Raw genomic sequence first — 25,459 nt, 5'->3', positions numbered from 1 at the left:
CAGCAAATGCTCAGGGGGGGTAAGCGACATCCTCCCTGTGATCCAGACACTGATTAAAGGGCAGTTCCAGTTTTGGTTGGCTAGAAACACAGCATTGTGCATTCCTTAACCTTTTCCTGGCCTTACCTGTGTGCTCCCAGTGCTTTTGACACAGGAAGCCACGTCCAAGGTGCATGGTTTATGCAAAGCAGCTAAAGAGGGAGTGTCTGAGTGAGTTTGACAAGTGAAAGGTCAGCTTTCCTCAGTCGTGGTCTGCGAAGGGGCTGCGGGGAGCAGATGAGGGGCCACAAAGGAAAAGTACAAAACACAGATCAAAGTGAAGAGACTTTGGAAAGGCCTAAGATTCATCACCGCTAGAGAGAAATAACACAGCTGCTGGGACAGTCAATTAAACTCCAGTACACCCCTCTCCCTGGGTCTATCTGGGAGAGTCATGTGAAGCTATGCTGTAGTTACATGTTCAGCACCAGCTGGAAAGCTGCATAAAGAGCTGGCTCTTCAGTGCTGCCTGCGATCTAATTCTATGTTGCAAGGCCCAATCCAGAAATTGGCTCTGCCCTGGAAACTTCTGGACTTCAGTGGGAGTAGGGACTGCTGGGGAAGAGCAGCAGAGGGAATCAGGTGAAGGGAAGGGGCTGGAAGAGAATGCCCAAGGTCTGTGGTATAGTCCTGAGCATACAGCTGCTGAGTTTTAGAGGGAGTATATTTTTTTTTGGCTGAGGGGCAAGGGGAGGGGGAATGAACAAATTTCCCCATTATTCCTAGGTGGGCAAAATACCAGTGATGGGAGACGATGGTGCAAGTGTTTAGTTTTTATTGCTCACACAGGAATAGCAGATCTAGATCATTCTACAGGGGCTGGACTTTGACCAAAGCAATGGGAAGGGAAAAAAGATCAAAATAAAACAGAGGAGTAGTATCCATTATCTGTATGGTCATTTTCCAGAGGGATATTCAAAGCCTCTGATGATCCTGCTTCTTCTGACTTTGGTTCTTCCCCATGCTCTGTAAAAGAGAAAAAGAAAACCCACTGCCATGTTGAGTGTCATGGTATTTTCCTTAACTCCCCAGCGGCTGGAATCATGATCACTTGAGAATCTTGGCTTTTATTTAAAAACAAAACAAAAAGGAAAGGGTCCTAGCTCTTTGTGGGGGGGTGTCCTCCATACACAAAGCCGGAAGGGGTAAATTAGGCCAAAACTTGCCCCTGGAGAGAGCCAGGGATTGCTAAAGCCTAAGGGCTGAGGAAGTCCTGCTGGGGAGGAGCTGGGCCGGGTTAATAAAGCCAGGAAGTTGGCAGCAGAAAGGGGGCTATGGGGAAAGTCGTCTGCTGTCCTGCCCTGGGAGAAGGTTAAGGTATGTGTGTTTGGCTCTGCAGAGTGCAGGCTACAGTTACTGCCTGGGAGAAGGGGGTTTGGACTGGCAAACCCAGAGAGCGGGGAAGCCAGAAAGTCGAGCTCAGAGGTAAGAAGGTGTTCAGGAAAAGAGCAACAGGGTCTGAGGGAAGGCAGACCACAGTCTCAGGTATAGTGTCCCTGGGCTGGAACCTGGAGAAGTGGGTGGGCCCAGCTTCCCCTACCAGCGACTAGGGAAGTGGCCTGGCCAGGCAGTGGAGCTCTGACTGCCTAGGACTGTTGTCTGCAGAGCTTTTGTTACGCTGGAAGAGGGGGACTATAGTGACCTGACCGGAGGACTGAGCCCTGAAGAAGCCGCACACTGTGTGCTAGAGAAAGAGGGGGACCATGGGCCAAGGAACCAACAGGAGGGAGTATCAGCTCTGAAACCAGCTAATTCCCAGAGCAAAGAGGTGGAGGCACTCCACGGGTGAGTGGATCCCATGACACCTTGTGTTTCTATGTGCACTGATTTGGCGGGGCCTGACTCAGGATTTTTACGGTGTGGAGTGGATGACCCTGCATAGCAGTAGCAAATAAGATGCTGGCCTCTGGTCACACAGATTTATCCTTTGTATCATGTGCACAGGCCCAATCTGCAATGAGCTCTGCAGGGGGGAGCCCTGCCTCCAAACAGAGACCTGGGGGGTCAGTGGGCCCCTGTAAGGCACATGGGATCTTGATGCAGGACTGGGGCCTCAGGGTTTCTGGATGCCAATGGAGATCAATGGGCGTAGCAGGCACCCAGCACTTCTGACACGCTGGCCCTAAGAGGATGGTTTCAAAGCCCCCAGGGAAGGTGGATGTTCAATTTCCATCAATATCAATGGGAAATGGCACCCAAATCCCATAGCCACCTCTAGGAATCTCTGCCCAATCTCCAGGTAACGCCCTGTGGAATAAACATGAACAGCCTGGTGTCGATAGCTCTAGTTCCAGTGAGTTCCCTGCGAGCCAGGAAGAGGCCCAGGTAATACAGGGACCCTGTTATCTCTGTAGCTGTCCCATGGGGCACCTATGGGGAGAAGCTTTGGCAGTGCTGTAACAAGGGCAAGGCGAGTGAGGTACTTGCCTCGGGCACGCAAAGCAGAGGGGCACAGCTCTACCACGATCGGCAGCAATTCGGCGGCAGGTCCCTGAGTCCCTCTCGGAGGGAAGGACCTGCCACCGAATTGGTCTCCGACAGGGACTCAGGGACCCACCGCCGAATTGCTGCTGAAGAGCCTGGAACCGGCCTTTGCCTTGGGCACAAAAATTCCTTGTTACAGCTCTGAGCCTTGGGCCCCAGAATCTCCACACCTGCCATTTCCAGGCTGCACTGGTGATGGATGGGTTCTTCTTGGGACTGGACTTGGCGGGATCCCCTTCTTGTTGCCCAGGCCCAGTTCCCTGCTCGGCTCTGCCCCCTCTGCACTGACTGTCTGGGACATCCCTGCTGCGGGGACCTCCCGGATAGAGAAATTCCCTGAAGGCCTGGACAGAGCCATCAGCTCCACTCCCTCCTTGGGGCACTTGTGGCCAGGGAAGCTGGGCCTTCCCAGGGGTTGCCGTTTTGAACAGACTGGCTCAGCAAGTGGGGTGCCAGGAGGTTGCTGTATCTGTCACTGCAGTGTCCAAATGCAGGCTTGAGTGAGGAAGAGGCTCTGCAGCTAGCCAGTCACTGCTCCCCTGCCTGGCTGGGCAGTTCTTCTCCTCCCCAAGGATGCACCCAGGGGAGAGTTCTCTGGGAATATGCTCTGATCCCTGAGGGTCTCTAACCGCTTACCTGCTGGATGCAGAGTATCCTCAGCTTGGGGGCCCTCCACCACCTCCTGCTGAGTCCCACCAGATGGCTCTTGAGCCACAGACAGGGCAGGCTCCTCCTCATGGTGCGCTGGAGATGCCTGTGCTTTCTCTGGGGGCTCCGTCTCCGCCTCCTCTTGCACTTCAGGCTGAGGCACTGGCTCTGTACCCTGCTGTCTGCCTCTTCTTCTCCCAGCTCCTCGGCCCCTCTTTGGCCCTTTGCTCGTACCTTGCTTTCTGTCGGAACATGACAGCATCTCACACAGCGCCATGAACCGGGGACAGCGCGACCAGGCACAAAGGGGAGGGAAGCTCCCAGCTGCCAGGCACTTTCAGTGTGAGCTGGGTGTTGGATCCCCCTACGCAAAGAGCGCTTTGTCAGTGTAGCTGTTCTGCTGAGCTCTACTGGCAAAGAACTCCCACTGTGGGCACAACCAGGCCAGTAGAGCTCAGCACTAGTGCTGGTGTAGCTTATTCCAACCACTCCTCTTGTCCCCTTCCATGCACACTTCTCTGCCAGCCCAGCCCAGCTCAGGCAAACTAAACTCGACTGGCAAAAGTACAGTTCTGCTGCTAGAGCTGGCTGCACTAAGGGTTTTGGCTGGCACAGCTGCATCCATCACAGATCACACATACAGCGATGCTGGCATGTGTCTGTAGTTAGACCTGGTCTGGGCATTAGTGCCTCTCCCCTTTGTAACATAGATATGGACAAACTAGCTATTCTGGGAGATAAATCACTGCCTGGGAAAATAATGCACCATGGCCAACATAGCCCTTCCTGTGGACTGATGCACACAGCTGGTGACTTCTGAGCTTGCCTGGGTAATAGGGGTCATGCCTAAAGTCAAGTGTTTTGCCAGTAGGTGAGTGGGAAAAGTCATGTCTCCGGAGAGGTACCACCATCTGGAGAGAGGCTCACATATAGTGCTTCAAGCTGGATTCTTCAGGGACCCGCAGCCAAAGAAAGGACTTCAGGTTAACTATCCTGAGTTTAAACTGACTCAGGGCCCTCTTCCTGTCCAGCAAACAGACTGGACCTCTGGTCCCAGGGACCCCCCCCCCCCAATCCTTAGGGAAGAGTTGGAAGGAATTTAGCCTACTGAGACAGCATAAAACTAAGAGGCTTATTCTGAACTGAAGCTGGGGTGAAGTTGTGACTGCAGGAAAACCAGCCATGGGGTTTGAAGGACTTGCTGGAGTCAGGGTGATCTCTGGTGGAGATTCTTTTACTGTTTTCCTGTTTTCTCTGGAATGCTTTCACCTTAAGAATAAATGTGCTTGCTTAGGCAAAGCCATGTAGTAACTTAACTGTGGCAATTACCATTTCCTGTCTCTGAGGAGAAAGGTCAAGCAGGCTGCATAGGTAGCCAGACTGCTGGGGATCTCCCAGTGTAGGCAGGGAGCTGTGGAGTCTGGTCAGGAGGGAGAAAGATTGCTGGGAAGCTGGGAGCCTACAGTGGGTGCAGGTGCCCTGAGCTGTGATGTTGTGGTCACCAGAGGTAGGGCTAGACGGCCCAGGCCAGAGCAAGGGAGCAGGAGCAGCCCTGAGAGGCAACATGACACACGCCCACCCCGAATCACAATTCCTTCTCCCTGCCCAAGGTCTCCCACAGCTGCCAAGTTTTGTGTGGCTCCATGTCTGACAGTTTGTGCAAATTAATGAACTACTTTGCATACGCACAATCTGTGTATCACAATAAATGCCATCTTATGGTCAATTCACTCTGCCGGGAGCAGCGATGGGAGATAGGACATGGAGCTGCACACCACTTGGCAGCTCTGAGGCTGGGGCAGGTGAATGGGTGGGGAGGCTGGAGGGTGTCTGGGGCATCAGAGGAGGTGGGGATGGTGCTGGGGTGTCTGGGTCAGTGGGAACTAGAGGGCAGATGAGGAGGCTAATGTGTATCAAGTCCTAGCTGGGGGCTGGCAGGGGACTGGGTCTGTCTCTGGGGGCTGGCAGGGGGATGTGTCTGCATGAGGGAGCCAGGGGCTAGTATTGAGCCCCCCCCCCCCCCCCGCAGAATAGTCCATTTTGCGTGCGGCATGCTGGGTAAAACCTCATGGCTGCCTTGGGCAGTCGGTTGGTTTCTCCCACATGCTCTCAGTGATCCCTGAGCTCACCAGGATGTGTGTGAATGTTTGACCAGCAGAAGATTTGGATCCATGACTCCTCCCCTGGGCAGTAGTGCGTAGCGGCGTTCATTGCACTTACCACTGCACATGATCAAAGGGACAGGGCTAGATGTGGCCATTGGGCCCTGCCCTGAGCCAGGCTGGTGTGTAGGCAGCATCAGCCCACATGTAGCCCTTGGAGCAGAGTTACAGCCCCACGGCTCTCAGCGGGGGCTGGTCTGTCTCACATTCAGCACCAGGTCAGCTATGCTGGATCAGACCCCTGGCTCTGCCCACTTCCCGCTCTGCCAGAGGGGACTCCCCATAACAGTGCAGAGGGGTTCTTCTTCCACCCACCCCATGCGAGCCTGAGTCACAGTATGGTATATGGCCATTCCCTGGGTACAAGGGGTGCTTCTCTGTCGCTAGGACAAAATTCCCATGGGTGTAAGTATAATTTACCCCAGAACCCACTGGAGAGTATCTTTCTCCTGTGCCTCTGCTTTCCTTTTCCGCAGCAGCTCTCGATCTCTCAGGCGGTGCGTGATGGCCCCTACAAGAACAGACCAATTGTCAATGTGATGTCATGACTGAAGACTAGCCCTGGCGATGACAGGGACACAGCAAGGTGAGTCAAGCAGGAGCACCCTGGGGTGGGGCCTGCTCGTGGAAGGGAGTCACCTCAGCCAGACAGCAAGCTATCATGTAAATAACACTCGGGACAGCAGTGCCCTAGAAGCTGCAGATAAGGGGCAAGTGATCGCATCCCTCATGCTGCAGATAACACTTTAATGAAAGCAGACGGGCTTTGGGCATGGACTGGGCATGCCGAGCTTCTTGGACAATAGCTCCCACAGGGCAGCAGTGGGTGCTGCATCCAGAACATTGTCTCCCATTAAATCTTTGCAGAGCAGCTAGTTGGAAAGCCTGCAGGCTGTTAACCCAAAGCCTGTTGGATTGGCAGGGAGTCATTCTGTCTTTCCCGTCCCTTGACTGTGAGTCCCACGCTTGGCTCCCTTGGCTCTGAGTGGACCTGGATACATGGCTTTACCTCCTTCTGAGCCGAATTTGCTGCTGTTTGAAGGATCATGTATTCGTTGCTTATCTGTACTTGGAGAGCTGTCAGGTATTCATGAATCCCAAGGTTCATCCAGTTTTGCCTACACTGAGTAGTCATTGTGGCCTAGTGGCCTGGGACTCATCAGACCTGCATTCTAATCTGCTGGGTGACCTGGGGGAAGCCTCTTCGAAATGAATTCAAAAAAGAATGAGAAGTTCATGGAGGGGAGATCATCAGGGGCTGTTAGCCAGGTGGTCAGGGATGTAATCCCATGCTCTGGATGTCCCTCGCCTCTGGCTGCCAAAGCTAGGAGTGGACAACAGGGGATGGATCACTCGCTGATTGCCCCAAAGAGAATGAACAGAACAGGCGCCTGGCATTGGTCACTGTCGGTAGACAGGATACTGGGCTAGATGGACCTTTGGTCTGACCCAGTGTGGCCGTTCTTACTTCCCATCTGTAATATGGGGATAATGACACTGAGCTCCTCTACAAAGTGCTTTGAGATCTACTAGAGAGAAGAGCCAGGGATCACTATCTGACAATCTGCAGTAGGTGCTTGCATGTGGCTCTTCTCATCAGCTCTTCTCCTGTGGAAGGGTCAGGTCCTGCAAGAGGCGATGCACCATGGCCTGGATCTGACAGTACAGGAACGCAATCAGACTGCTCAGGGGTCGAGCGGTCATGATGAGGGCAGGCAGAGGCTCCGTCAGGAATGAGTTCCCGGGCTTTGTTGGAGTGGGGTGGCACCTGGCAAGATTGAGGCCTACTGGGTTTCAGCCAGCCCATCAGGAACCAGGAACATTCCTGTCTGACAGGGCCGAGCATTCACTGCAGGGAATAATGACAGCCACAGGGTATGTCTGCCCCGCAGTTAGACACCTGCAGCTGGCTTGCCCATGCCAGCTGCCTCGAGCAAAGGGGCTGTTTCATTCTGATGTTCAGGCTTGGTCTGGAGTCTAGGCTCTAGGACCCTGCAAGATGGAACCGTCCCAGAGCTTGGGCTGCAGCCCACGATGAAACAGCCCACAGCCCAAGAGGCCAGCTGCAGGTGTCTAATTGCAGTGCAGACACACCCAGCGTGACTCCATAGGCTGAAGGCTATTTGCAGAAAGGAGGGCACAGTTCACTTCAGCACAGGGCCCAGCACAAGACCCCCATTAACCCTGTGTGAAAAGCTGAAGTGGGCAGAGAGCTGGGCACATCCCCATTCACGAATTAGTCCTCACTGCCTCTATGGTCTAGTGTTTTTGGCCTCAGTGACTTGCCCAGTGTCACATGGCTGGCCAATGGTGGCACTGGGGACAGAATTCAGGGCTGCTGTCAATGACAAAACTCCTATTGACTTCACTGGGGCCATGATTTCCACCCCGACCTCCTGAGGCCCAGCCCCAAAGTTATCCTTGTGGTACGGACACCTGCCCACTAGGAACACCGAGTTGCAGTAACTTGGTCTGTGTGTACATGCCTTGTTTCTCTCTCCTTATGCCTCAGTGCACCGTAAACAAGGCTCAGGGCAGAGCTGCTAGCATACTCCTTGGCTGAGACTCCTGGCCGCAGCTGGGCCATGCAGGCAGAATATAACACATCTCTGCACCAGTTCTAGTGAGGGATGGTGTGAAGTCAGGAGTGAGGAATGAGGCATGTAACAGATACATTAAAAGAATAAATGAGTTGTGACTTCCATAATTTCAAACAGGCCAGCACAACAGACAACTGTTCGAAATAATGACGCCTTCCAGCCAACAGCTGCAAAGCATGTTAATGAATTAAGCTTCCCAAAGAGCCCTGGGAGAACCAGGAAGGGTGATCACCAAATGGAGAAACTGAGTCCTGGTCTACACTACGAGTTTAGGTCGAATTTAGCAGCAACAGGCAAAGTGATTTGGTCACAAGGAATCTGACTGTTCTGGGAATAGAACCAACATCTTCCGACTGGTGTGCTAAGCCAAGAATAGCCGTCTCTGGATCTGTAACCCTGAACAGGAGACAATGATGGGAAATTAACTCTGGGAATGCTTCTTTCATGTGCTTTGGATCCCACCCTGAGCTGAGCACCAACTACAGAATGATTATTATTACAGTAATGCCTGAAGGCCTCCTCATGCTGGGTGCTCTAGAGACCCAGTAAGAGACAATCCCCATCCAGGAGAAGCTGACAATCTAAACAGACAAGACAGGGAAAGGGTGGGAGATTACAGTGTAATTCACAATGTGTACTAGAAAGAGAGCAATATGTAGTAAGGAGTGTGTGCTGGAGCCTGATAGTCATACACAACGGCAGAGGCGGCCCTTAATGCTCAGCACAGGAGTGTTGTGAAATATCACGTTCTAAATGCCATATTGACAGCCCCTAATAACAATGCCCCGGCCGAAGGAATTCTTTTAGTGACCTGCCATGGCTTGCAGCGATCAGTGGAGAACCTGTCATCTGCCAAATAGTAAAGCAGAAGGAGATTTGCTGAGAAGGAGATTGGCTATGTCGAATGGTAGAAGGACGCTCACAGGACTGACCGGATGAATTCACTGATGGTTATTAAACCAGGATGCATTTAGCTACTGACGCATGTTGTACTTTGCACGCAGGGCCGGTGCAACCATTTAGGCGGACTAGGCGGTTGCCTAGGGCGCCAAGATTTGGGGGCGCCAAAAAGCGGCGCCCCCCAATTTTTTTTAAGTGGTTGAGCGGCCGCTGCTGCTGGGATCAAGAGGGACTCTGAGGTGCCAGCAGCCCAGGGTGTCCCCTGGGTCAGTGCGCCACCGCGGCAGCCAGCAGCCCAGGGTTTATAGGGGGCAGGTTCTATATGTTTGCGGTGCTCGAGCACCAGCAATATTCAGGGCTGGGGGCCCTGCTCCAGCAATATTTGGAGCTGGGTCTCTCCCCCGGCCCTGCCTGGATCAGGCCCCGGCCCCCCGCGGGTTCCCCCACCCCACCCCGCCGTGTCCGTGCCTCACAGAAAGCAGCGCAGCGCCTCTCCCCTACCTGCTTCTGTTGCTGGAGCAGAGCGGCTCCCCACAGAGCTGCTGTCAGCTGTCCCAGGGTCCCAGTGCCCCCCATCTCCTACTGGCAGGGCAGGCTGCCCTTACCCTATGCTTCCACCCTCGCCCTGAGTCTCTCCAACACCCCAAACCCCTCAGCCCCCCACACCCTAATCCTCTGCCGCAGCCCTGAGCCCCCCCACATCATGAATCCCTCATCTCCAACCCCAATCCTCATCCCCCTGCACCCTAATGCTCTTCCCCAACCCTGAGCCCCCCCTGCAGCATGAACCCCTCATCCTCAGCCCCAACCCTCATCCTCCCGCATCCTAATCCTCTTCCCCAGCCCTGAGCACCCCCACACTCATCCTCAGCCTCATCCCACATCCCCCAGCCCTCCTCTGCCTAGCCCTGAGCCCCATCCTGCATCATGATCCCTCATCCTCAGCCCCAACCCTCATCCCCTGCACTCCCTCCTAGCCCCAAACCTCCCTCCCAGAGCATGCACTCCCACCCAGAGCGTGCACCACCTCCCCTTTCCCACACACTCCTTCCCACCCCCAACTCCCTACTCCCAGAGCCTGCACCCCTCACCCTTTCCTACCACCCCCCCCCCCAGCCTGCACCCAACTCCATCCCAAAGCCTGCACCCCTCACCCCCTCCTGCAACCCACCTCCTGCCCCACCCAGAGCCTGCACCCAGCACCAAACTCCATCCCAAAGCCTGCACCCCTCCTGCACCCTAATCCCCAGCTCAGGACCTGCACCCAGAGCTCACCCCCCAAGCCCCTCCCAGAGCCTTAGGCAAGTGTGGGGTGGAGTTTGGGGGGGCAGGTTCTGGGCACCACAAAATTTCTACAAACTTGTCACCCATGCCTGGGTCAGTGTGCCACCGGCAGCCGGGGGTTCCACTGCGCAGTTGCTGCTTCACTTCTCCACCTCCAGGCTTGGGCGCCAATCAGCTGTTTGGCGCCGCAAGCCTGGGAGGAGAATTAGAGCAGGACAGCGTGCTCGGGGAGGATGCGGAGCAGAGGTGAGCTGGGGTGGAGAGGTACCGCAGGGCTCCTCAGGCCAGGGGGTGGGGAGCTTCCGTGGGGGAGGGGGGCACGCTTCAGGGCAAGCAGCTGCTGCAGGGCTGTGGGGGCACAAGGTGGAAGTTTTGCTAGGCGAAACTTCCTTGCACCGGCCCTGTTTGCACGTGTAACAGAGATCAACTCTTATTTCTTTTTGTGAGCTAAGGGCCTGTCAAAACTTGCTGAGAAACAAACTAACTCAGAAAAATATTCTAGGTTAAATACAATAAAATCTGTGCCACCTTTACACACCAGCCTAAGCAAATTATTTTTGACTGATCAGTCCGACACCTCCAGCCTGTTTCTTTTGTTATTAGGAGAGAGGTCTGAAAGGCTGATAAGCTGATGGACTAGGGTTTGCATGCATTCTATTAGCCATAGTCTCTGTATGTTGGCATTTGACGTCTGGTGTATGGAGTCCACCTATTGATTGTGTGGGGCTTGTTTAAACTGGAATGGCAAACTGTCTTGTTGCTTAAAATACCCTGGGATCTCTGATTTCAGCTGCATGCTTGCAAACCCTTCCCCTGCAGAGGTTTTGCTACACACCTGCTTCCAAGCAAGTCTGCAGGTAAAAGCAGTAACTTAGATGGGTTTCACAGCACATGGCAGTGCTTTGCATTGACCACCTCACTCCCAAGACAGAAACCTGATGCAAAATGCCATATTCTTTAACAAAAGAACTTTGATGCACAAAGTAAAGGCCAAATCAAAGAGGCATAAAATTTTATATAACCCTACTGGGTATTTGTAATGCCTCAGGATTCTGACCACTCTGAGAAACATTTCCAAATGCTTGTACCCTTTGTGACAACGAAAACAATAACCTGATTGTTATTTTGTGCAGGGCAATCATCTGTTTCTTCCATACTCTGTATACCAAGCATCTTCCATAGCTTACGTACATAGTTTTGATCATTTAACTCTTTTTTTTGTATGTTGCAATTGTATCTCTTTTCTGCTAAGACAGCTAGGGATGCATTAGACTATAACAAACTCCCGTTCCACCCAGTCATGACATTAACTTTGTAATGTTACCTGGCACAGTGTATTCCTCTCTGGCTGGTGGATGCTGCTGGGAAGATTCCGAGTAAGGATGGTCCTTTTCTAAGCCCTCCATTTTTCTTTCCAGTTTGTTGCTGGGGTTCTGGGTTTTAACTAAAAAGCAGCTGAGCTGCGCAGTAAGGGCCTCAGGAGTTACTTGGGCTACATACTGCAAAGGAGTAGTTAGAGAACAACACAACCCGCCCACTCACCATGGCTTATCTGGCCTGGCCACTGCTCTGGTACTGCTGTTCTCCTTATCATGTCACAGAGATGGGGGAGCCTGGGCTCGTGTCCTGTTGCCTTGCTGCAAAGGAATATTAGTGTGCTTCTTCGTGACTGGTGCGCCTCAAATAGGAAATTAAGAGCAGCTGATGCTGTCGAGTGTAGAGACCCTGGTGTTTAATAAGAGGTGGGGGAGGGAACTAAGCAGCCCCCTTTTACTTGCCCTCCTGCCTCTCGCATCAACTGGCAGCAAGCCCAACACAAATGAGGCAGTGCCCCAGGCAGCGGGCTCTCATTTGAGATCTTAAGTGGGACATAAGTGGCCACAGGCCTTCGGCACAAGGACACTTGTGCATCTCAAATCCCTGGGGCAGAGCGCTTAAAGACAACCAGCTTTGCCCAACGGGAAAGACTTTTGTAGCTGGGACCAGCCTCCCATGCAGCTCCTGCTTTCTGAGCTGTCAGTTCTCCACAAGCCTGTGCATGGTGCCTCTCCCAGTCCGCGGCCCACTTTGTAAGAATGTTGGTGACACCTGCTCAGCACCATTTTGTGCCCTCGGTGCTGCTTTTTAAACAGTCCTTCCCAGTCTCACCCTTAATCAGACAGTGTCAGTCCTCGTACTCACAATATCAAGGCCCCAACCCAGCAAAACACTTAGGTCTGTGCAGAGGATGGGAGGAAGGGTATCCTAGTGCAGACCTGACCTGGGGCCATCTGCCATTGGAGGGAGGAGAGAACCTTGCGGGGGAACTGTTAGTAGGAAGCCAATGGTATAGGAGAATAGGCCCTCTGGAGCCACAGTTGCAGGCAGTGAAAGTGAACATGAACAAAGGCGGTAACATGCGGGCAGGCCACCAAGTGGCCAAGAAGGAAAAGGTAAGCCCTGGCTGGAACTGAAGAACCGGTGGTGGAGACAATCCATTCTTGTAGGGTCTCTGGAATCTGTTCTCTGGTAGACAGGTGCGTGCGAAGATCACATTGATGTGGGCCCCAATGAATTCTAGGGATTGTTTGGGATCCAAAGTCGATTTTCTGATGTTTATGCTCATCCCCAGGCAGGAGGGGAGTATGAGTGGCATGGAGATTGAGGCTTGAGCCTCCTCTTTGGATCACGCTGCTATCAGTCAGCTGCTGAAATAAGGGATTATAAGGACCTCTTGATGCTGAAGGTGGGCCACCACTACTGAGGGAACTTTGGCGAAGACCCTTGGAGCAGTGGTGAATCCGAAAGGTAGAACCATGTATTGGATGTGTTGAGTTTCTGCCATGAAGCTCAAATGCCTGTGGATAGTATGGATATCCATGTGAAAGTAAGTGTCCTGTATATCAAGAGCTGTAAACCACATGCTTTTTTATAGCAAAGTTATGATAGTTGCTAGGGTGACCATACTAAACTTTGCCTTGCATATGAAGTGGTTGAGACGACTGAGGTCTAAGATCAGTCTCCACCCACCCATCTTCTTAGGAACTAGGTGGAATAGAACCCTGCACCCTGATAGGTTGTAGGAACAGGCTCTATCACTCAGCTTTGCAGCAGGGAGTCCACTTCTAAGGTGAGGACCGTGACAGTTTGGGTCACAGAAACCCCCGAGACTGCCACCTGATGTGCTGAGACTACTTCTGAGCCCGTTTTCCCCACCAGCTTGGGACTCTGGAACCCTGCCTTGTTGAGCCAGACACGCTAGCCTGCTGCAAACACAGACTCAGAGTCTGAACCACATCCCCCAAAAGCTGCAGACTTAACTGAAAACAGTTTAAGAAGCACTCCTGTCTCTATCACCCAGATACCCAGCTCCTAATGGGATCCAAACCCCAGATAAATCCGTTTTACTCTGTGTAAAGCTTATACAGGGTAAACTCATAAACTGACCGCCCTCTATAACACTGATAGAGAGGTATGCACAACTGTTTGCTCCCCCAGGCATTAATCACTTACTCTGGGTTAATTAATAAGCAAAAAAAATGAGTTTATTCAATATAAAAAAGAGGATTTAAGTGTTCTCAAGTAATAACAGACAGAACAAAGCAAGTTACCAAGCAAAATAAAACAAAAACGTGCAAGTCCAAGCCTAATACAGTAGAAAACTGAATCCAGATATCAGAGGGGTGGCCATGTTAGTCTGGATCCGTAAAAAGCGACAGAGTCCTGTGGCACCTTATAGACTAGCAGACGTATTGGAGCATGAGCTTGAGTCTGATGAAGTGGTTATTCACCTACGAAAGCTCATGCGCCAATACATCTGTTAGTCTATAAGGTGCCACAGGACTCTGAATCCAGATAAACTCTCACCCTCAGAGATGTTTCAATAAGCTTCTTTCAGAGATTGGACTCCTTCCTAGTCTGGGCCCAATCCTTTCCCTGGTACAGTTCTTGTTAGCTCAGGTGGTAGCTAGAGGATTTCTCATAACTGCAATCCCCCCATGTTACGTTTCACCCCCTTTTATAGCTTTGGCACAAGACAGGAATCTTTTGTCTCTCTAGGTCCCCACGCTTCCTTCTGAAAGGAAAAACACCAGGTTTAAGATGGGTTCCCGGCAGTACCAGGTGACAAGGTCACATGTCCTGTGAGACCCCAAGCCTTCATTCCTCCCAGCCTGACTCACATGAAGGCCTGCAAACAAACAGAGCCATCCACACATTAATGGCCCACACTTTGCATAATTACAACAGGCCCTCAGAGTTATATTTCATATTAGTAGATTATAAGCTTTGTAATAATACCTTACAAGAGACCTTTTGCGTGAAGAATATTCCAGTTACATTATATTCACATTCATTGGCATATTTTCATAAAAATCATATGCAGGGCAACATCACAAGGACACGGCCCCGAGAGTGGTCCCTGAGGTGTGGCCGGGGGATGTGAGGGAGGTAGCATCGTGAACTCGATCGTATGGCCATGTTGAATGACATCCAGGACCCACTTGCCTGTTACTGCACTCCAAGTGGGTAAGAAGATGCCCCCTGAAGGGGGTGGGGAGGGGGTGTGGCATGAGGCAAGGTGGTTGCCAGTGCTCTAGATGCACTCAGAAATATCACTTCTGCAAAGACTGCATATGAGATGCCAAAGGCTGTGGAGATGAACCTGGAGAACGGGGCTGTTGGGTCTTCGGTCATTTGTGAGGCAGCTCAGAGGGCCGCTGATGGAAGAACTGAGGAGTGCTAAATCAGTGCGTCAGTGGTGGGTGATAACACTTCAGTTGCTTGACTTCTTTTTCCGCCAACGTGGAGCATGCATGGTCTTGTCAGGCTCATTCCCTGGCCACCTGTATGATGAGGAAATTGAGTGGGGGAGGTGAGAGAACAGAAACTCAGACCCCCTTGCAGGTACCGCGTACCTCTTCTCCGCCCCCTTGACGGTGGGTGCGCAAGTGCAGTGGCATGGGAACATTTTTAGTATTGGGTGTGCTGAAAGCCTGCCCTCTTACCCCATCCACGGCCCCCTGCCTCCAAGCTGAGCCTGGGAGTAGAGCTGTGTCTCCGGGATGGGGGGACCCAGACAGGGGTCAAGGGGCTGAGGCTGTGGCCACAGCCGGGGGTAGGTGTGAGGCCTGGAGCAGAGCCCCAGCTATGAGGCCAGGAGCAGGGCCCCGGGAGTGGAGCCCTGGGATGGGGGTGCTGGGCATGGGGCCCCGGGAGCAGAGTCCTGGGAGCAGGGGGTGGCCCCAGGCACAGGGCCCCAGGCATGGGGCCAGTGGCCGGGACCCAAGCCCTGGGTGTGGGGTTGGGGAGCGAAGTGCTGGGAGCAGGGCCCCGTGTGCAAAGGCACCGAGAAGTCGGGTGCAGGGCCAGTCCCTGGGACCTGAGCCAGGGATTGGAGCCCCAGGGGCAGGGCCAGTGACTCTGCATAAAAGCTGGGTCTCCTGCAGCACCCCTACTTCCCGCGCCTTTGCACAAGTGGCTGAAGTGTGCCAGACAGTCGGAGCTGGTTGAAGAATGGTGGTGTTAATCGGTAGAGCCACTCTGGATGGAACTAGGCTTGCAAGACATCAAGCAGCTGGTGCTGTTTGTCCTGTTCCTCCTCTAGTGGGAGGTGGTGATGCTCATCACTCTGTGTAATAGGTCCTGAAACTGGTGGCAGTCATCTGAGGCAAGGAGGGAGCCAAAAACACTGAGATGTCTGGTGACAAGGAAGGGAACTGCTCTGGTACCGGCAGTGTTGTTGGAGTCGGGCTTATGTGGTTCTTCCTCCAATACCGGTTTTGAATGCCTATTCTATGACAGTTGAAGAGGCAGGTTGGGGGACTCCTCCTGAGCTGAGCAGGAAGATTCTGACGGTGGATACTGGGTCCGGGACCCCTGTACAACAAACAAGATGGATCTGATGTTTGCTGCGAAGGGCCCCAAGGAGTGAGGTACCAACAACTCCTTTGCTAGGGCACTGCCATTGAGTCGGCAGAACCTTTGGATAGTCATATGGATGGTATGGGAGGGACAAACCCTGTGCCCCTTCCAAGTCCTCCGATGCTGAGAAGTCAGAGCCTGGTTCAAAAGGTGGTGCCGCTGGAACATGGTAGGTAAGTCCAAACTAGGAAAGCGTACCCTTTTAGGTAGTGACTGCACATGGAGACCTCACACCTCCATGGCAAAGAGTTCATGAGGCTTGGGGGCTGACTCCAGCCTCCCCACAGTCAATGGTACATGCGCTACGGTCTGAACTGGAGCTGGAACAGAGGATCCCTTAGAACTCAGAGTGCCTTTGATGTCGGTGGTGCCAATCTGGAAGGAGTACGCGGCTTGGTGAACGGCATTGGCAAGTCAGACCTTCTGTGCAATTTCTTGTTATGCTTGTGAGCCTTGGATCTGGGTCCAGCAGCCTTCTAGGCAACCCATAGGTGCTGGAACTAGGGGAGTGGGAGGTGCTGCAGGACCCCCTGGCTAGAAGTGGGCCCCATCGTATACAGGGGGTTTACAGTTTGGTTCAATGGCTCTCAGCACCCCCACTAGATGAGTTATCCCAGCACCCCTGAGGCAACCCCCAGTAAGCCATTCTTATTAGACAGTCCTGCACACAGAATCACGTGAGAGTACTTGCAGGATAAGGGCCACAGATTGCAGTTGAGGACGTCATGCTTCAATCATGGGCAGCTACTGCCTGAGATGAGACGAAGCTTCAGCTGAAATGAGAAAACTGTCCCCTAACTGTGTGAAGTGTCTGCTTCCTCTACACAATGTCCTGTAACAGTGATGGGCCAAGCTGGGCAGGGGCAGCCTGCCCGGGGGCTGGAGGGTCTGCCTAGTCCTACATCCAACGCTTGGTTCCAGTTCTGAAGGTAGTGGCTGGAGCGACGTGGGGGCAAGGGGTGGGTCTTGTTTCATAGGGTATATATCTAGTTTTATGGTGATATGAAATCTGGAAACAGGGCAGGAATCATCCCCGGGTGTTTCAAGAGGATGACTATGCACCAGGGATTCCCCAGTGCCTCACATCTAGTCCCGTTGGGTTGCTCCGGGGGGTGTGTGGAAGGAAAGGGGCACCCTGTTGGCTAGAGGTGAGAACCAATGCTTGAGGCGCCCTGGGCACTGCGAGTGCCTGATGAGGCCTGTCACAGAGCTGCCTAGGAACCAGCTGGCACCATAGGAACAGAAGGGCAAGTGTGTGCAGCATGCACCCAAGGAGACCCTTCCCAAATGGCAACAGCAGGGGAAGATAAATGGCACGTGGGCCTGACTGGGGTCCCACGTGACAGACAGAGTGAGCACATGATGCACACGAGGAATTTCTCTGTTCCCCTACCATTGAGACAAGCAGGATGCTTCCTGGCCCTTGCTCTAGTCACAGTGGCCTGGTCCAAAGCCCCTGACGTTAGTAAACTTTGGCTGCAATGGTTGCAGGCTCGTGCCTCTTCCTTGCAGCGGGGTCCTGGGCCAGCGTTAGTTCTGTAGTGCTATGCATGCCCTTGGCCCCAATGCTGAAGGGTACTGAGGTGCCCAACTCCTATTTATTTCAACGGGAGTTAGGTGGCTCAATACCTTTTGAGGCCTATGCGGCGGCGGTGGTGGTATTCTAGTCTAAAGCAGGTCCTGCTGAAAACATAGCTGTACGAAGTTGTGCCTTGGGGCCCCACGTACAGGACTGTACACTCCGCTTAGAAAGGAGAAATAGTATCTGTGGATTCTTGTCAGAATAATCGTGTTAAACATTTTGCAGGGCTGGCTGTGTTGGCCAGCAGCTGAGGTTTGACTGAAGGCTCTGGAATAGTCTGTGTGTTGCAAAACTGCTGAGTAACCTGAGACGCTCATATTAGGGCCTGGCTGGGCTTCCTTTTCATGCACTGGGGGGAGATGTGCTCCTTCTCCTGCAGCCTGTTGAAGCATGATAAACGAGCCTTGGCTCTGCAGAATGTTACCGGATGACATTGCAAACCCAGGCGATAAAACCTTTCCACCCCTGAGCCTTTGACTAGCTGCAAGAGTCCAATGGCACGCCCCTCCATGGAATGTTAACGGCAGCCTCCCCGACTTGGGGGCCCAGCCACCCGACAGCAGTCGCTGTGAGGCAGGAGAGGATGACTGCAGCAGCATCCCCTATTCACCCACCCACACACTCACTTAAGCAGCTGCAGCCCCATGGTAGGGTGTGATGATGCAGTTCTGGCGGGACCCAACTGAAAGTGCCAATTCAGGACAAATCGCTTAACACAGGGCAGTTACAGCCCAAGGCTGGGGTTTTCCCACCTCAAAGGCAAACCAAACCAGCCAGCCAGAGAGGACTTTGGTCTCACTAACTAACCACAAGTCACACAAGCAATTTCCTTAGACATTCCAGTCTCCCAGTATCACTACCAGTGCCACTCATTATGGGGACAAATGGTTATGAAAACCAACACCCCAGTAAAAGAAAAATGGTTCTCTCGATCCCAAAGAATCAAGCCTCAGACCCAGGTCAATATACAAGTCAGATCTTACCCACAAATCACGCTGTTGCCAATCCTTTAGAATCTAAAATCTAAGGATTTATTCATAAAAGGAAAAAGATAGAAATGAGAGTTAGAATTGGTTAAATGGAATCAATTCCATACAGTAATGGCAAAGTTCTTGGTTCAGGCTTGTAGCAGTGATAGAATAAACTGCAGGTTCAAATCAAGTCTCTGGAGAACATCCCCAGCTGGGATGGGTCATCAGTCCTTTGTTCAGGGCTTCAGTTTGTAGCAAAGTCCCTCCAGAGGTAAGAAGCAGGACTGAAGAAAACATGGAGATAAGGCATCAGCCTTTTATAAGCTTTTCCAGGTATAAGAACCTCTTTGTCCTTACTGTGGAAAATGACAGCAAAATGGAGTCTGGAGTCACATGGGCAAGCTCCTGCACTTTGCTGAGTTACAAGGCATATCTGCCTTCTCTCAATGGGTCAATTGTATAGCTGATGGTCCTTCATGAGCCATCAAGCAGGCTAGACAAAGCTAACACCAACTTGCCTGGGATATCTCCCAGAAGCATAGCCTAAGTTTGAAATACAGACAGTATAAAGCCAATATTCATAACTTCAACTACAAAATGACACATGCATACAGACAGCATAATCATAACCAGCAACCCATAACCTGGTCTTAGACACCTTATATGACCCCCTTTACATAAGATTTGGTGCCACTATGGGACCTTGGTTGCAACCAAGTTCTATATGGTCCCAGATTATATCAATAATGTCACATAGGGTAACTACTGGGATGGCCCTGCTGCCGCACTTGGGTGAGAAGGAGGCCCCGTGCCACTGCCTCTGTCTCTCTGGGCAGGAATGACACCCTCACATGAAGGAGGATATGGTGTAGGGGTAGGACATAAGAACAGCCCTACTGGGTCGGACTAAAGGTCCATCTAGCCCAGTGTCCTGTCTTCCGACAGTGGCCAGTGCCAGGTGCCCCAGAGGAAATGAACAGAACAGAGAATCATCATGTGATCCATCCCCTGTCACCTATTCCCAGCTTCTGGCAAACAGAGGCTAGGGACACCATCTCTGCCCATTCTGGCTAATAGCCGCTGGTGGACCTATCCTCCATGAACTTATCTAGTTCTTTTGTGAACCCTGTTATGGTCTTGGCCATCACAACATCCTCTGGCAAAGAGTTCCACAGGGTGACTGTGCGCTGCGTGAAGAAGAACTTCCTTTCATTTGTTTTAAACCTGCTGCCTGTTAATGTCATTGGGTGACCCCTAGTTCTTGTATTTATGAGAAGAAGTAAACAACACTTCCTTTTCTTCTTCGAGTGCTTGCTCATATCCATTCCAATTAGGTGTGTGCGCGCCGCGTGCACCTTCGTCTGAAGATTTTTACCCTAGCAACACCCAGCAGGTCAGCTGGGCGCCCCCTGGCGTGGCGCCGCTATGGCTCCGAATATGTACCCCTGCTGACCCGTCCGCTCCTCAGTTCCTTCTTACCGCCCGTGTCGGTCATTGGAACAGTGGAGCGCAGCTTAGCTGACCTCCACTTCCCTAGCTATTCACTCGTTCTAGTACTTATTGTGTATATAGTTTAGTTTTACAGTTGTAGTTAATACTTTTAATACCCTTTCATAAACGTAGTTAGTTCAGAGGGTTGGGGATTAGCCCCTTCCCCTCTCCCGGTGCCCAGGCCCATGCCTGGTTCATTGGGTTTCAAACCGTGCTCGGCCTGCCGGCGGCCGATGCCAACGGGAGACCCTCACGACTCCTGCCTAAAGTGGCTGGGGGAATCCCATCTTGCAGATAAGTGCAAGATTTGCAAGTCGTTTAAGTCGCGGACAAAAAAAGGAGTGTGACTTTCGCCTTAAGCAGCTCCTAATGGAGGCAGCCCTCACTCCTCCGTCTTCGGCACCGAATGCCGCATAGTCCGCGCCGGGGAGAAGTGCCTTGTCGGCACCAGAGAGCGCCGGCACCGTGAAGATGTCCTGGCACCAGCCATCACCAGCCCAGAAGCCAGCCCGGCACCGCTCCCTCTCCCTGCATGCCAAAAAGCTAAAAGCTCCTGCGGCTCCAATATCTGCACCACAGTCTGAGCAGCAGCCGAAACCGAGCCGCCCGGCACCAGCAACTGCCACGGCACCAGCAATCTCGGCACCATTGATTCCGGCCTTGCAAGAGCCGTCGAGTCCAGTGCATGACAGCTCCCCGGCACACGCCTCGGTTGAGCTTATCATTCCCACCATGCCAGAGACCTTTTCGACGGTGAGGGGACTCATTGCCCTAACGGAGCCCACCCTGCCTCAACCCCCGGCACCACTGGTGCGGGTTGTTACATCAACAGGGAAGCCTGCCCTGGTCAGGCCACTTCCATCGACGTCACAGGCAGGCTGCACTCAAGATCGAGGTCTCGCCAGCGCTCTTGATCTCGCCACCGGTCCTGATGTAGGCACCGCTCGCAGTCCCGGTATCGATCTCCTTCTTGATACTGGTCGTACTCACGGCACTGCTCCAGGTCCTGTTCACCAGACCAATATTCCAGATGGTGGTCCAGCTCCCGGCACCGTTCACGCCGCAGCCGCTCTCACCATAGAGCTTCATGGTCCCGGTCGACCTCCCGGCACCGCGCTGGTCGTAGGTCCCGGTCGCCCTCTCGGCACCGGTATGACTCCCGGTACCAGTCACGTGTGAGGAATGTCGTACGGTACCCTGCGTGCAGGGCCCCTCCTCACGTGCTCTCTGCTCTGCCATGACCATCACGGCATCCATCTGAGTCTTCACACACTGATAGCACCGCCTACGGGGATTCAGAGCCACATAGCCGTGTCCTCCAGGAGGCCCAGGGGCCAGAACAAGCGCCTCAGTGGTCCTTCTGGACGCCTTGGGCATATCACCAGGCCCAAGGCGAACCTACGGTACCATCTCGTTCTGCTCCGTTGGAACACCGCGCACCAGAGGCCACTGTAAGCCGTCCTCCTCCAGCGGGTACAGATGACTTGGCTCTGGCGCCAGACCCTCAGGTGTTCCCGGACCCTGATGTTCCTCAGGAACAGGAGTCACTGCATGAGCCAGTCGTGCCGGGTCTGTCGTCCTCCTTGTCACCAGACGAGGCAGTAGCCGGTACCACGTCATTGGGCCCACCCCCAATTGACCTCCGAGCCCACCAGGACCTTCTAACGCGAGTCACCTTAAATATCAACCTCCAGGTGGAGGAGGTCCCGGAGTTGGAAGACCCAGTCATAGACATACTGTCTGCGGAAGCGCCAACTCACGTGGCTTTGCCATTCATCCGTTCCATCCAAGCCAAAGCGGACACCATTTGGCAATCTCCGGCGTCTATCCCTCCCACGGCCAGAGGAGTGGAAAGGAAATACATGGTACCCTCTAAAAGATACGAATACTTATATACCCATCCTCCTCCATGCTCTCTGGTCGTTCAATCTGTGAATGAGCGAGAGCGCCACGGCCAGCAAGCCCCCTCCCCGAAATCGCGGGAAGCTAGATGGATGGACCTCCTGGGACGAAAAGTCTACTCTGCCGGAGGCCTCCAACTGCGACTGGCCAACCAACAGGCCCTGCTCAGCAGATATAATTATAATACCTGGCAGTCGGTGGGTAAGTTCGCTGAACTGGTCCCACAGGACTCCCGCCAGGAGTTCCAGGCCCTTCTGGCGGAAGGGAAGAAAGTGGCACAGACTTCCCTGCAGGCCTCACTCGACGCTGCTGATTCGGCGGCCAGAACCGTGGCCTCGGGAATTGCAATGAGGAGGATATCGTGGCTGCAGGTGTCAGGCCTACCTCCTGAACTGCAACACACTATCCAGGACCTTCCGTTTGATGGACAGGGCCTTTTCTCTCAGAAAACGGACCCTAGACTCCAGAGTCTCAAGGATAATCGCATCATTATGCGGTCCCTCGGGATGCATACTCCGCAAACACAGCGAAGATCCTTCCGTACCCAGCCTCAGCGCCCCTACCCCCCATCAAGACCACGACAAGACTTTGGCAGAAGGCATGGTCACGGGAACCGTAGACGGCACTCAGGTTCCCAAGGGGGCCAAAATAATGGTCCCGCCAAACCATCAGCAGGGCCCAAACCAAACTTTTGAAGGTGCGCCCGAGAGCAGAGCACCAGTCCTTCCCCAGGATCCCCTTCAGTTTTCCAACCGCCTTTCCTCCTTCCTCCCTGCATGGGCCCAATTAACCTCAGATCGTTGGGTCCTACGCACAGTGGAATTTGGATACCACCTCCAATTTATTTCGCCCCTTCCCTCCCACCCTCCCCATCCTTCTTCAGGGACCCCTCTCACGAGCAATTCCTCTGGCAAGAGGTTCGTACGCTCCTTTCCATCGGAGCTATAGAGGAGGTACCGGAGGAATTCAGGGGCAAGGGATTTTACTCCCGATATTTCCTAATCCCAAAGGCAAAAGGAGGTCTCCGACCCATCCTGGACCTGCGCGGACTCAACGTATTTCTGAAGAAGTTGAAGTTCTGCACAGTGTCTCTGGGGACCATCATCCCATCCTTGGATCCCGGAGACTGGTATGCTGCTCTCGACATGAAGGACGCATACTTTCATATTGCCATTTACCCTCTGCACAGACGGTACCTACGGTTTATGATGCGCAATCAACATTTTCAATTTGCAGTCCTTCCATTTGGCCTCTCTACCGCCCCGCGCGTGTTTACAAAGTGCATGGCTATAGTGGCTGCCTTCCTCCGTCGTCGGCGAATACACGTCTTTCCTTACCTAGACGACTGGCTTATTCGCGGGACCTCCGAGGCCCAAGTCACCAGGCATGTTGCCATCATCACGAACCTATTCGAGCGGTTGGGCCTGATGATCAGTCCAGAGAAGTCTATTCTAGTGCCCACTCAAAGAATAGAATTCATTGGGGCCATTCTAGACTCCACGCTCACAACAGCCTGCCTTCCACTACCCCAGCACTAGTTTCAATTATAGAAAGCCTCCAAGCCTTTCCGACGACCTCGGCTCGCACCTGCCTCAGTCTTCTCGGTCACATGGCCACATGCACTTTTGTAACCAAGCACACCAAACTACACCTGCGTCCCCTTCAAGCCTGGCTCACCTCAGTTTACCGCCCAGGCAGGGACACCATGGACATGGTCGTCACCATTCCTCAGAGTTTTTTAGGCTCCCTCAACTGGTGGCTAACACCTTCTCTGGTGTGTGCAGGAATACCGTTCCACCCAAGACAACCCTTAGTATCTCTAACGATGGACGCATCATCTCTTGGCTTGGGGGCACACCTAGGCCATCGTCGCACGCAAGGCCTCTGGTCATCTCAAGAGCTAGCGTTGCACATAAAAGTCCAGGAGCTGAGAGCAGTGCGCCTCACGTGCCAGAAGTTCCAACAGCATCTGCAGGGCCGTTGTGTTCTAGTGCTTACGGACAACACAACGGCAATGCACTACATAAATAAGCAGGGAGGGACTCGATCCTCCCCCCTTTGTCAGGAGGCGATCCAACTGTGGGAATTTTGCATAGCCCACTCTATATACCTTGTGGCATCCTTCCTCCCAGGGGTCTGGAACACTCTGGCAGATCATCTCAACAGGTCCTTTCTCTCCCACAAGTGGTCGCTTCGCTCGGACGTTGCACATTCCATCTTCCAGAAGTGAGGCTTTCCCCACATAGACCTCTTCGCTTCTCGCAACAACAGGAAGTGTCAGAGGTTCTGCTCCTACCAAGGTCTCGCCCCGGGCTCAATATCGGATGCCTTCCTAATCTCTTGGGTGAACCACCTGCTTTACGCCTTCCCACCCTTCCCGATGGTGCACGGAGTCCTCGTAAAGCTTCGCAGGGACGGGGCTCGCCTGATCCTGATTGCCCCTATGTGGCCCCGACAACACTGGTACACCGCGTTGCTGGACCACTCTATAGCCAACTCGATCCCCCTGCCCCTTCATCAGCAGACCACAGCAGGCTTCACCATCCAGACCTGCAATCCCTCCATCTCACGGCGTGGCTTCTGCATGGTTAACCAAATCGGAGTTATGATGCTCTGCCCCGGTGCAAGAGGTACTCCTGGGTGGCAGAAAACCTTCCACTCGGTCTACTTACTTGGCCAAGTGGAAGCGCTTTTCCTGCTGGTGCCAAACGCTAAATGTCGCACCTACAGAGGTTCCCATACCCACTATATTGGACTATCTCTGGTATCTTAAGCAGCAAGGCCTCGCTATCTCATCTTTGCGAGTGCACTAGGCGGCTATTTCTACTTTCCACCCCGGAGAAGGTACTCACTCCGTCTTCTCCCACCCTATGGTCTCGAGGTTACTCAAAGGCTTGGAGCATCTATACCCCCTAGTATGACGCCCCGCCCCTTCCTGGGACCTCAATTTAGTCCTCACGAGACTTACGTCCCCTGCATTCGAGCCATTGGCAACCTGCTCACTCCTATATTTATCATGGAAAACAGCCTTCCTTGTAGCCATCACATGGGCTAAGAGAGTCTCTGAGCTTCGGGCTCTGATGGTGGACCCACCATACACAGTGTTGCACAAGGACAAGGTGCAGTTATGTCCCCATCCGGCGTTCCTCCCTAAAGTAGTCTCGGCCTTTCATCTCAACCAGGACATATTCCTCCCGGTCTTCTTCCCCAAACCGCATACATCTCCTAGGGAGCAGCAGTTGCATTCGCTCGACGTCCGTAGAGTGCTCGCCTTCTATATTGACCGAACGAGGCCCTTCCGCAAAACGCCCCAACTCTTTGTTGCAGTGGCGGACCGGATGAAAGGCCAACCTGTCTCTTCTCAGAGGATTTCATCCTGGGTAATGGCGTGCATCCGGACTTGCTATGATCTAGCTCATGCCTCTCCAGGTCATATTACCGCACATTCTACCAGGGCCCAGGCCTCGTCGGCCGCCTTCTTAGCTCAAGTACCTA

The 25,459-nt window shown here is 53.2% G+C and overlaps 1 protein-coding gene and 1 long non-coding RNA gene across 5 annotated transcripts; both read right to left on the bottom strand.

Moving 5' to 3' along the window:
- Positions 1 to 797: 797 nt before the first annotated feature.
- HEMGN (hemogen) lies at positions 798 to 11,772 on the bottom strand. Of its 4 annotated transcripts, none has more exons than XM_075067458.1 (4): positions 11,660 to 11,772; positions 5,754 to 5,844; positions 3,160 to 3,413; positions 798 to 1,005 (listed from the first exon to the last, which is right to left on the bottom strand). In XM_075067458.1, the coding sequence occupies exons 1-4, from the start codon at positions 11,709 to 11,711 to the stop codon at positions 896 to 898; spliced, it is 507 nt and encodes a 168-aa protein (XP_074923559.1). In that variant the 5' UTR covers positions 11,712 to 11,772; the 3' UTR covers positions 798 to 895. The 4 variants fall into 4 exon arrangements, with proteins under 4 accessions (XP_074923559.1, XP_074923560.1, XP_032622604.1 ...); XM_075067459.1 differs by having other exon boundaries at positions 5,766 to 5,844; positions 11,660 to 11,769; XM_032766713.2 differs by having other exon boundaries at positions 11,442 to 11,671.
- A 1,843-nt stretch (positions 11,773 to 13,615) lies between these two features.
- LOC142047012 (uncharacterized) lies at positions 13,616 to 19,357 on the bottom strand. The gene is made up of 2 exons (XR_012656182.1): positions 18,697 to 19,357; positions 13,616 to 14,940 (listed from the first exon to the last, which is right to left on the bottom strand). It is a non-coding gene; the product is annotated as an uncharacterized LOC142047012 (long non-coding RNA).
- Between the last annotated feature and the right edge of the window lie 6,102 nt (positions 19,358 to 25,459).

The sequence above is a fragment of the Chelonoidis abingdonii genome, chromosome 6 (assembly GCF_003597395.2).
Source record: "Chelonoidis abingdonii isolate Lonesome George chromosome 6, CheloAbing_2.0, whole genome shotgun sequence".
Lineage (NCBI taxonomy): Eukaryota > Metazoa > Chordata > Testudines > Testudinidae > Chelonoidis > Chelonoidis abingdonii.
Note: the sequence above shows the minus strand (reverse complement) of the source record. Positions and strands in the feature narration are given on the sequence as shown.

Excerpts from the sequence above, each read along its gene's own strand:
- HEMGN (XM_032766713.2), bottom strand. The coding sequence starts at position 11,523 with ATGGAGGGCTTAGAAAAGGACCATCCTTACTCGGAATCTTCCCAGCAG. Across the intron at positions 5,845-11,441 it reads AGAGGAATACACTGTGCCAG|GGGCCATCACGCACCGCCTG; the intron begins GTAACATTACAA and ends CTGTTCTTGTAG. Across the intron at positions 1,006-3,159 it reads GGATACTCTGCATCCAGCAG|AGCATGGGGAAGAACCAAAG; the intron begins GTAAGCGGTTAG and ends TCTCTTTTACAG.